Genomic DNA, 12,011 nt, shown 5'->3' on the forward strand with positions numbered 1-12,011 from the left:
ATGGGACACTGAATATGTGTGTGTGCCTGTGTTTACTGTGCTCCATAGTGTGTTATCAAAAGGGCAATATATATATATATAAGATAGATATAGGTAGATAGATAGATAGATTCCTCAAGATGAGGAAGTTCAGGACCTACCAGTACAAATGCCAGTTAAGCGAAGTCCCATAGACATTATACTTGATACTCTGTGAGTGAACGGATAATCGCATCATACTCCCTCATTATATTGCTTAAAAGAAGCCCTTATTAATGGAAATGTGTAAGAAATGAGATCTCTGAATGCTCCAAGGGTGCCAGAGCTACTGACACGCGAGAAATATTCTTGTTTGGAAAGAAATATTTTCCTATTTTCTACGTTCAATTACTTTAGCAAGTAATGTGATTTTTTTTTTTTTTTTTTTTTTTTTTTTTTTTTTTGGCATCGATGATCAAAATTGCTGTGACGCCAGGTTTAGTTATTCGAGGATGAGAAAGAAGAAAAATGATCGTGAAAGGTTACGGATGCAATTTCATGTTTATCTACTTATTAATTTATTCATTTATTTTTTCTTTTTTTATTAACTAATCTCACTTTTTTCAGTATATTCTATTACCTTTCGTTACTTCTTTCAAATGAACACCATCTCCTTTGGAAGCTTGAATTTCAAGTTCACGGCGAGTCTGGACTTGTTTCATTGGATGGGGTTCATCTTCTGTGTAATAATAGCAATAATATCTATTTATTTATCGATTCGTAAATTTATTTTTCCTCTTTTAATTAATCTCTTTTTTTTTTATTTCCCATTGCCTTCCGTTACTTCTTTCAAGTAAACATATCCAGTGGCGGATCTGGAAACCTCTCGTGCGGGGCGCCACTTAGGATTATCATATATATATATATATATATATATATATATATATATATATATATATATATGTGTGTGTGTGTGTGTGTGTGTGTGTGTGTGTGTGTGTGTGTGAGTTCACACTTACGTACATGTATACATGTATATTAATTTATAGGATTATCATATATATATATATAGTATATATATATATATATTATATATTATATATATATATATTAATATACATGTACACTTACGGTACATGTATATTAATATTTATAGGATTATCATATTCATATATATATATATATATATATATATATATATATATATATACACATTTATATATCAAAGTGGTATAAATATTGTCTTGAAAAATATTGGATTCGTTAATCTTGACATGATCTCCGGTATGTAGTATCCACCTTCATGAAGATAATGACCCCAAAGAAATATTAGTCCTCATCAGGAAGAGCCAAAGAAGCGGTATAGTCAATATTTTTAATTTCATTGGGACGTTTTGGCTATAACACACTAAGCCAATTTCGACCTAAATCGGGGCAAAACACCAAAACAAGTTTTTTTTCCCCTGGTGTTTTATCTCTATTTTAGGTCGAAATGACTTACTATGTTAAACCCGAAACGTCCCATTGAAATGAAAGATGTTGACTATAGCGCTTGTTTGGCTATTCCTGATGATGATCAAATTCCCTAGGAATCAATCTCTAGCAAATATTAGTCCTAGATAACGACCCCACGAATTTGGGGGAGGGGTCACTTATCTAGGAAAGATCTGAATTTTTTCATATCCAGTTTTTATAAAGGAATTTCGGACGTTCTTGTCACGTTTCATAGCCATGAGAACTCGAACGAAAATACTCGTGAAATCTCATTATATCATGTTTACGTTTGCGGCTTGATTGTGTCGATTCTCACTGGCATAAAAAATAATAATAATAATAATAAAATAAAAGATTCATTGCTCTTCTTGTCCCAAAAATCCCATGAGACAACTTTTAGTTTTCTGTAAAAGAAACCTATTGAGAGAGCCTTTTCTGTGCGCCTCAGATCTTAAAAATTACTCAGACTGGAGGGCTGCAAATTGTTATGTTGGTCATCCACCCCCTAATCATCAAACATACCAAATTGCATCCCCGTAGCCTCAGTATTTTTTAAAATCTAAAGTTAAATATTAAAAAAATCGTGCATCTGGAGCCGCAACAACACAGGCCACCACGGCCGGCTGAGAGTTTCACGGGCCGTGGCTGAGGGTTTCATACAGCATTCTACGCTGTAAAAAAAACTCGATTTCGCAGAAGAAACCTTGGCGATTTTTCTACTTGTTTGATTTTCTTTTCCAATATCAAATGCATGCACAACCGCGCGGGAAAGACTAAATCGGGAAGTCTATCTCAATCACGTTTTCCTTTTATAAATTTTATAACGGTTACGTTGGCTTATAAGTGTCGTCGCGCTTTATATACTTATAACGCACCTCAGATGTTACCTTTGCAATCTGTTTAATAATTCAGAACAAATAGAATACGGTGCACAAACTCGACTATTTTGAATTATTTTAAAAGCGACATTTAACTAAGATGCTGTCTAATATCTTTAGGTAAAGCTATTTTGCTCGTAGTGGGTAGTATATATTCAGAAACTAATAACTAATAAAGTAGAAAATCGATAAGCTAATTAATTCGTGCCCACACACACACACACACACACACACACAACACACACACACACACACACACACACACATATATATATATATATATATATATATATATATATATATATATATATATAATATACATACATATGTATATATATATATTATGATATTAATATAAATATGTATGTATATATATATATATATAGTTATAATATATATATATTAATAATATAAATATGTATATATACATATATATCTCGACCTCGACACGTATATAAGGTTACAAATATTTCTAATATTGAATTCGTTATAGCTTGAGCTACATTAAAGGGGAAATATAACTGATAAGTGCCTCGTCCCCGCTAGGATTCGAATCTGGGCCTCTAGAGGCTGAGAGAGAGAGAGAGAGAGAGAGAGAGAGAGAGAGAGAGAGAGAGAGTCTCACCTTACTATTACGTTCAGTTTCTCATACGTCTGGCTGCGGCGAGTACACGTTGTTTAAGTTTGTGGAATCATCGTCAGAGGGCGCTCGACTTCACGTCTCATTCTAGATGTGCTTTTGATGTGAATGGCGAAACCGCCAAGATATTGATGTTCAATTATATCGACATTCCTAACACCCGAGAGTTTCTTCTTGAGCCCAGCAACTATTTATATATGTATAAAATGAATGTCCTGTACGCATAAATTATGCAGCTTTTGGCTAAAGAGACTGAAAAATGTTTACGCCTCGTCTGAAATGCACGTAATGACGTGCAATTTAAGAGTTATTCAGATAGTGTGGTAAATGAACGAGGGTCGAAAGCCTGCAGTCACTCGCGGATCTACGTGGTGTGAAACGCCTCTCGCATCATTTTCTCTTGTTGTGGGATTCTTGCAAGCGTATTTTACTGGACATTATATCTCCTTTTCATGCGTTCATGTTCAATGCGAGTTTCCTAACAGAGCGTCCGTGTTGACGATGTTTCTCGTCCATTATTGTTACTCATGGTCGTGAGTGTGCGGTAACGTCCTACGCTAAGATAGACTTAACCTGTCGTCGACATGTTTACTGGCACCTTGCCAGGTAAAAATTGCAAATGATCGACTCTAGGTCATTTGTAGGAAACTTGAGATAATGTATCTTTTACAAGCGAATATTGACTCTTAACGTTAATCTCGAAAGATACTCATTTATGATTGGGCTTCGGAGTGCAAAAAACGCCATTTTTTTTCATTGACAATATTCTTATATTTTAGGCCAAGCCCATTAAGAGCATGTGACGGATGGGCCAAGAAATACTGAAAATGAACTAGAATCTCTGTCAACATGGACGAGAGTCTTTATCTGCAAAGGTGTTTCAATGATATGGATTACTTCAAAACGGAACGTGACAGATTAACGACGCTGGCCAACGATTTTTCCTCTTTCTCTTTTTCAGATACTGCGTCAGAAATTCATCACCACCGGAGGCCGCTCCTTGTTGGCGTCTCGTTCAATAAGTTATTCTAAAGCAAACAAAGAAATTGGAAATTTGCTTGGCGTTACACCTTGAAAGGTCTTAGACAGCCACGATAAGCTTTACGTTTAGTTTATCTTTTGGAGAAAGAAATGCCTTGAATCTGTGCCTAAGTCTTGTACTTACTAGATTTTTTTTCTATTACACATTTGTATAATGTGCATACTACATTGTCTTTTTATTTATTTTTATACTTGTACTCCAGTTTCTTTGTTGAATCTAGTCTCTCTCTCTCTCTCTCATAATTAATTTCTAACCAAACGAATAAATGTCGATTTTAGAAAGGTACTTTAATTACAGAAGAGAGAGAGAGAGAGAGAGAGAGAGAGAGAGAGTCATCTCAGTGGTAATGATTTTCTATGTTTATTCTTACACTTCATCGCCTTTAATGTTGAACCAGTGCTTCGACATTTTTGCAGTTATTTTCTTCAAATGTAGAAATGAGACTGACTGACTATTTGCTTATAAAACGAGGGCTTAACAGAATAATAATAATAATAATAATAATAATAATAATAATAATAATAATAATAATAATAATAATAATAATAATAATAAATTGTGCCCTAGGAGAGCGGTGTGGATGAGTATAACAAAAACGATTTCACACTACAATAGGAATATTTAAAGATTCTAACGAGGGTCAGAGAGGTTAGAGTCGAAGAACATAATAATACAGTTAGGAGCTTTCGATAGATTGTTCAGTTCTCCTCTTCAGCTAGCGTGAACTGGACATTGAACAAGCTTTCGTAAGCTCCCAGCGGTATTTCCATTGTCGTGCATGAAAAGTAAACCATTATGAATTTTAATTTCTCCAGTGATGATCATAACACCCGCAATCTTTACGGCAGCGTCGTAAAAAGTGACAGTGAGTTGTTAGCAGCAGCGAGTCAAGTGCATAAGTCACGCCATTTCGCGACTGTGACTAAAGAAATGAACAGCAACGCCAGCAATATTGTCTCTGGGACGAGTGCGGGCAAAGCCCGAGCCGGTTCTCGACGGACGGGGATCAAGACCTTGAGCATCGCCGAAAAGCTGATGGTGATCGAGAGGGCGGAGGCGGGAGAGAGCCCCCACGACCTCCAGCGGGAGTACGGCATCAAGAAGAGCACCTACTACGGTTTCTTGAAGGACCGGGAGAAGATCAGAGCCTTCGCCATGGGGCAGGTGGGAGGGGGCTTCTCCCAGAGGAAGTACGTGAGCAAGGGCAAATACCTGGACTTGGAGAAGGTCGTCTTGAGCTGGTATCGCCAGCAGCGTGCCATGGGCATGAACGTCGAAGGCGTCGAGCTGCAGAGGTTGGCGGAGGCCGTGGCTCGAACCTTAGGTCTGCAGGCCTTCAGTGCCAGCACTGGCTGGCTCTTCCGGTTTCGCACGCGCCACGGCATCCTCAATCGCAATTACATCTGGAATGTGAGTCACTCTCGGATCGGAGTGGAAATTGAACGATTGGTGGGAATGACCAGATAGGAAAGCATAAATGACCAAATATTGATGATTTTTTAATAAAGCTTTTTGTTGTGGTATATATAGTCATAAATACCAAACTCCAACAATGCACGCGCTTACACGCAATCTTTTTTCACCCATAGTGCCATTACCTTAATCTGCATTTTATGCATTTTTGATAAACTCGTTATAATGCATTATTGTGATAAGTAATATTAAGTTGTCTGGTTGGTTGCTCTTGGTGCTGATTACCGTCATTATAGATGTATGGTGTTTTTTCTTCTTGAAAAAGAACTGAATCTATAGTCAATTTTTTTTCTTTTCAGCCCACACCTGAAATCTCCTTTGACGAGCTCCCGAAAGAAGGTAAGAAGGATTATATTTCTATGAAACTGCATGAAATGGGAAGAGCTGAAATTCTTGCCCGCCGCAATTAATTCGTTTCCTCGAATTTGGTGCTCAGTCTCGCCGTCATCGAAAAAGCAGATGTGCTTCTCAATGTTTACGGTTTTCGTACACTAAGCTTAATCCGGATTGTAACTTTTGTCGTTTGGAGTTTACTGATCGTAGTAACAAATGCAACTCGAGTTTGTATGCTAGTACTTTCATTCATTTTGTGTGTATATACTCTCTCTCTCTCCTTCTCTCTTACACACACATTTATAGCCTTAAACACAAAAATTGCTTGTATATTTACTGAAGACATTTCTTCCCGTTATAACCGTGAGTAGTTCTTTTCTCTTATAGTTTTCTTAGACTCAATTCCTTCGAGCGCGTAGTCTAGCGAAGGCCCTGTGCACTTGCTAGCTTATGTATTATGTTGGCTGACATAACTTCCAGCTTGACGCTTCTTAGTACCGTTTGAGTAAATGGCATCATTCTCGTGTTGTATTATGCAACACCACCGGTGTTGAGGTAATTGATCAGATATCTTCAGTAAAGTGGATGAATGTTTGGATAAAAAGACCGTTTGAGTAAGAAGCGGTGTTGAGGTAATTGATCGATATCTTCATAAAAATGAATGAATGTTTGGATTAAAAAGAATGGGGTGTAAAGCAAGAAGAACTTTTAATATTTCATTAAAAAAGAAGTGTTCAGTACGTGCTTTATCCATGTGAGGGAAATCCAAGGAAAATTAGTAAACAAGGAAAATTAGTAAACCTGGTTGGTCGGTACTGATACCATTTGTCTTCATTTCCCTCTCTTAACAGTTTTGCCTTTATTTCCCAGATGTGCTGATGTTATAAACAGTTTGATATTAGTCATCTTTGCTGACTGGTAGTGTTGGTGAGTGGATTCTCGGGTTTATGTGTGCGAAATCAATATTTATTTTCTGTCCAAGTAAGGGATATACGATTTATTCAAGGCTGCCGACGTCTGCGAATCATGACCGTGTAATCTCTCTCTCTCTCTCTCTCTCTCTCTCTCTCTCTCTCTCTCTCTCTCTCTTATCATTATGATTCATTGTAGACTGGAATGGAATATAGAATTTAGGCCAAATGCCAAGCACTGTGGCCTAAAAGGTCATTCATGGCTGGCAGGAAAATTGACAGTTGGAGGGTTTGAAAGGCGCAACAGGAGGAAACCTCGCAGTTGCAGTATGAAACAATTGTTAGGAAAGGATGGAAAGTAAGACGGCAGTAAATGACATAAGAAAGGAGGTACAGTAAAAGGAATGAAAGCGGTTGCAAGTATTGCCGAAGGGACGCTGCAAAGAACCCTAAATAATGCCTGCAGTACACCACATGAGGTGCACTGATGGCACTACCTCCCGCTTGTACGTCAGCTTCCCGTGAGATTAGACTAAGTTGAACTTTTAACTAATGGTGAATATATCTCCTCTCTTACTGTTGAGGATATGGATACCGCCGTCAGTGAAGCTAAGTCGTTTGTTTTCATCCTTCCTGAAAATTCGTGATTTCTAATTCAGGTATTGTGTGTGTGCTTTTGTGTGACACACACACAGCACAGAGAGAGAGAGAGAGAGAATTTGAACCTTACTAAATAGTTTTCTTGCCCTCACAAGGTTTTCCATGCCATGGGCTGACATATGATTGATTTTCTAATAAAAAAACAATTCTTTTTGTAAGTTTGAGGAGTTTTCTAAGGGTTTACACACACACACACACACACACACACGTGCCCAGTATTCGTAGTCACATAAGGAAGGACCATTTGATAGAAACTTTTCTAGATTTCACTGCAGGCCATTGTTCATCACGCACTCTTTCCAAGTGGCTGCCCTTAATTATTGTAAAGGATAATCTCAGTTTTTTCCAGATTTCATTATAATCTAAGATTAAAATTGGGTGAAACATCGAAATGGGCAGTTTTCTTTTTTAATGTTTTTCTTTGTATACGGCATTTGTTTCTGTTCTATTTTCATTCAATAGTAACGAATCTGAGGGGTTTGAAACTCTTAAGACATTTCAGTATTCTCTACTGCTTATAATTAAGTTATGGCGAGTCCGAACACATGCTGATTATTGCCCTTCAATGTATTCAGATACGAGGGGCTACCTGGTTGAAATCATTTGCGGCGGATATTGGATTATCGTGTTATTGATTTGTTATTGGCTTATGATGTGTGTCGTAGGTCTTGGGAGATGTAGAAGGGAGAAGGTGGTCTGTATGGTGCGTTTTCATAAGAGGGATTTGTTGTGTATATGGTTGTTGATGGAAAGGGGCGTTTACTTCGGGCTCGGGGGAAGGAGGGAGCCACGAGGAGTGATTCCTTTCCACGTGTATTGATTGGAGTTGCGTTTGGCGATCAATCTCCCCCGACTGTTTGCGCAGCTTGGTGATCGATCTTCTAGTCGTCTTGTGTGATTGGTCGACCTGCCTGGGGAATCGATGATCGGCCTACTAGTTGATTGGTTGGTTGGGCGATCGAGTTGAGGATGAGACTAGGCGGAGTGAGAGAGAGTGGGGGCTTATGGAAAGAGGAAGAGAGAGAGAGAGAGTGAGTGCACGAGTGGGAAAGTGAGGGGTTAGAGGAATAGAGAGAGAGAGAGAGAGAGAGAGAGAGAGAGAGAGAGAGAGAGAGAGAGAGAAAGTAAAGTGTTTGAGAGTATGTGAAGGCTGTGTTATGCTGTGGCGTTTAGATGTAACACAGATCGCAGGTGGATCGCTTCAATGAGATTGCGCTGAACCTTTTCGTAACACGTTGGCTTTTGCTGGATGACAGCTGACATTGTTCGAGCTTTCAGTATTAGTGCGAGTGGCGGATCGGACAAGTTTGTGGTGGTGTTTGTACAGACCAAGGTTTGAACTACCGAAGGAAATTAAAGAATGTGTTCACCTTAGTGGTCATTTGGAGGAAGTCATGGCACGAAATTTTTAGTGAAATTGCATTTGAAATCGACGTTTAAACCGAAAAGGAAGGTTTTGTTTTAAGAAATTATTATGGGGCCTGATGGTTAAATAATTAAGTTTATTTTGAGGAACTGTGTCGCAAAACTTCTGGAAACGAAATGGTGAAGAACTGACGAGGAGTGTCCTTAGTCATAAAACAAGGCTCAAGTGTTAAGTAGAATCAGCTCCAATGATTCCACGTATTCATAACCAAATGCAGAAAACAAAAGATATGGTTTTGTGAAGGCTAATTAGCCCTTGTTGATTAAGGAATATTGTATGGACACTAAAATCCAAAAAAATAGTTTGATTTGAAAACACATTTGTTATCTCTTGGTCAAGGCCTTGAGTAGCACTGACGGTATCTAATCCAAGATGGTTGGTCGAAGCAAAGTGTGGCAGCTGGCTCAATTTGCTGACGGTGGTAGGACCGAAGTCAAATGCAACCTGTGCCCGGCGAGAATCAAGTTCGTGGGCAACACGACCAACATTGCCCGCCACCTGGAGATCAAACACCCGGTGGAGTTCGCGGCCTTGGACCCTCTCTCTTCCGTCAGCACCATACAGTCGCGGCACGAGCAGCTCCACCGCCACCAGGCCGAAAAGGAAGCGCAGCAGAGGGAGGAGGAAGCCATCTGTCGCATCCTGGCGCAGCACAGGGCGGAACTGACGCGTCAGGGCAAGAAGGAAAATTCTGACAACTCTTCAGACACTACCACCACGACCAGCAGCAGCAGCAGCAGCAGCAGTAGTAGTAGCATTAGCGGCACAATTGCACTCACGCCTGCACACCTGTGGTCTTGGCACACACCTGTATTCGGTGAGTACAGCGGTTTCCGAAGGACATTTCTAGGCGCATTTCATGGCTCTCTTAAAGGAGAAGAGTAAGAATGGTCGACGTTGCACGAATACATTCGGTACCTCAGTAATGGAGGAAATATAAATGACAAGCAAATAGAAGGGGACATTTCCCTTTGCTTTATGTCAAATATTTCACTGAACCGGGTTTTATTTCTGTATCTTTATTTCCGAAACTCTGCTGTAGGTTTTGCTTATATTTCTCACTTCAAGAACGCCTTCTACCGCGCCTCATTATCTGGATTTCCTTCTAAAAGCTCTGAAAACTCAATGCAATTTTTAACTACATTCCATTGGAAGTCCATATCAGTTATGCCCCAGTTTTCCTTCGTTGTAACATACAAATATATTCCACAAGTTGTTAGTTACAATTTATCAGCCTAGTGTATGAAAATATTTTCGGAAACATTTGCTCTTACTGCAGTGTATCTTTCCGCCTGTGGATAAGGTGTATCCAAATGCGAACAGAACGATCTTGTTGATGGACTGTACGACATTAATTTTCAAAACTTTTACTGATGCAGTCATTGGTAGTTTTACATAATCCACCACGGATACACGTAGAATATCTTAATTTTTGTAAGGTTAACTTTCATTAGCAAATGTCCATGAGCCTTCAATACCCGAGTAAAGTACGTAAGTATTCAACAAGCGCTCCCTCTCTCTCTCTCTCTCTCTCTCTCTCTCTCTCTCTCTCTCTCTCTCTCTCTCTTTATAACCGTAATTGGCAACACTGGCCACTGGCACGGGTTGTGCGAGATCACTGTAAGATTTAATTTTGAGAATTCCAAAAACGTCATCTAGTTTTTCTATTTTTCTTTAACAGCGAACAGTTTTCCTCCTATCTTGGTCTGTTTCATCTATTTGCTAACAGCCGTTTGAAATGCGTTTAGCCAAGCATTCAACCATTTAACGAATAGCCGTTGCATATCACCACTGACCTATGAGAGAGAGAGAGAGAGAGAGAGAGAGAGAGAGAGAGAGAGAGAGAGAGAGAGAGAGAGAGAGAGGGGGGGGGGGCACATTGTAATACAATTATAATCCTACTGTCTAAAGTAATTCTGATTGGTACTAAATATTTCGGCAGTTGTCACAAGTCTCAGGCACCTTTTGTACCGAGAGTAGCCAACGCTCAGATACACATGTAACCAAAGGTATCTCTTTCAAGTACAGAATTGATGACCTTTTCAAAAGCAGAAGAAAGTTTTTGTGATCTACTCGTAATTGTCTTGTCCGTCTGCCCGTCTGTATGTAAATAGCGCAGTTTACAACGAACTCTGCACAACCACTGATAAGTGCTTTTGATAATGGATTTACATGTGCTGTTGTGGGAAAAAAAATTGTACTGGAGTTGCTGTGCAAATCCGTATGCTATTTTGGCCTTCTGCTGTAACCGCCCTTCTTAAATGGATTTGTTTTTTCAGTAATTATTCTGTATTTTATATTCTAGTTTGGGGGGTTTGTCAGTTGTTTAGATTGTGAATTTCAAATGGAAATTTACTCCTGATAAAATTTGAATGTCTGACCGAATAGTATAACATCGTATTTGTTGTCAGTAAAATCGACCGCATTCGTATGTTATGTTGATGAACATTCAGTGCATAAGTTTCAGCAGTTCATAACTAGATAGAAACGAATGGAGGATTTCTTTAGTACTATGTCAGTGACTAGTTCATCATATCCTTAACGAGTGTGTTCCTTATTCTTTTATGGTACGGCTTTAGCCAGTGTCACCTACGGTTTATGTGGTATTGTCTGGACCTTGGTTTTAACCGAAGATTTGGCAATAGACAATCCCTAGTTTGTGCAGAATTATTTATCATGGACGACTTCGGCCCCCCTCCCCCACCCCCACCCCCACCCCAACCCCCAACATGAATGAGAGAGAGAGAGAGAGAGAGAGAGAGAGAGAGAGAGAGAGAGAGAGAGAGAAATGGTTCTTATTAATGCTACATATCAAGGTATAGAGTCTTCTCTCTTTACCTTGCTGCATATATGCAGAACCGTGAACTGGAATAAGTCGTCACAGCCAGCATTCTCATGATGGGAGTTTAAGGTTGAAGTTTAATCATCTATTCTGTTTAATGCAGTGGTTAGTGATTGTTGGAAATTACGCGTATTTCAACGCATTGGATGAACCGATAAATACAGTGTTTTAGCATGGTATAGGCGTAATGTTAAATTTGGGGACGTTTGCTCTTTAGGAAGATATTAAGAAGCTACCAGTTGCGGTAATTCCTTTACTTGATTCAGCACGTAAAATAGATTCATCTTCTTAAATATAGCTCAAAAGAGTACTGCTTATTCCTTTTTCTGAGAACTTCATCTTCTGCGTAGGTAG

At 39.1% G+C, this 12,011-nt stretch overlaps 1 protein-coding gene across 3 annotated transcripts in view; it reads left to right on the forward strand.

The window, feature by feature from the left end:
* Positions 1-12,011, forward strand: part of LOC135221916 (protein bric-a-brac 1-like) — a 149,375-nt gene that overhangs the window by 58,289 nt on the left and 79,075 nt on the right. Inside the window, exons 1-3 of one of the 3 annotated variants that reach the window (XM_064259939.1) lie at positions 3,309-3,375; positions 4,828-5,422; positions 5,785-5,824. In XM_064259939.1, the coding sequence (XP_064116009.1) occupies positions 4,943-5,422; positions 5,785-5,824 (520 nt within the window). In that variant the 5' untranslated portion in view covers positions 3,309-3,375; positions 4,828-4,942. Of the gene's footprint in view, positions 1-3,308; positions 3,376-4,323; positions 5,423-5,784; positions 5,825-12,011 lie in introns of those variants that run through there. The other 2 variants (XM_064259938.1, XM_064259936.1) reach the window with 2 other exon arrangements.

Source organism: Macrobrachium nipponense, chromosome 3 (genome assembly GCF_015104395.2).
Source record: "Macrobrachium nipponense isolate FS-2020 chromosome 3, ASM1510439v2, whole genome shotgun sequence".
NCBI lineage: Eukaryota > Metazoa > Arthropoda > Malacostraca > Decapoda > Palaemonidae > Macrobrachium > Macrobrachium nipponense.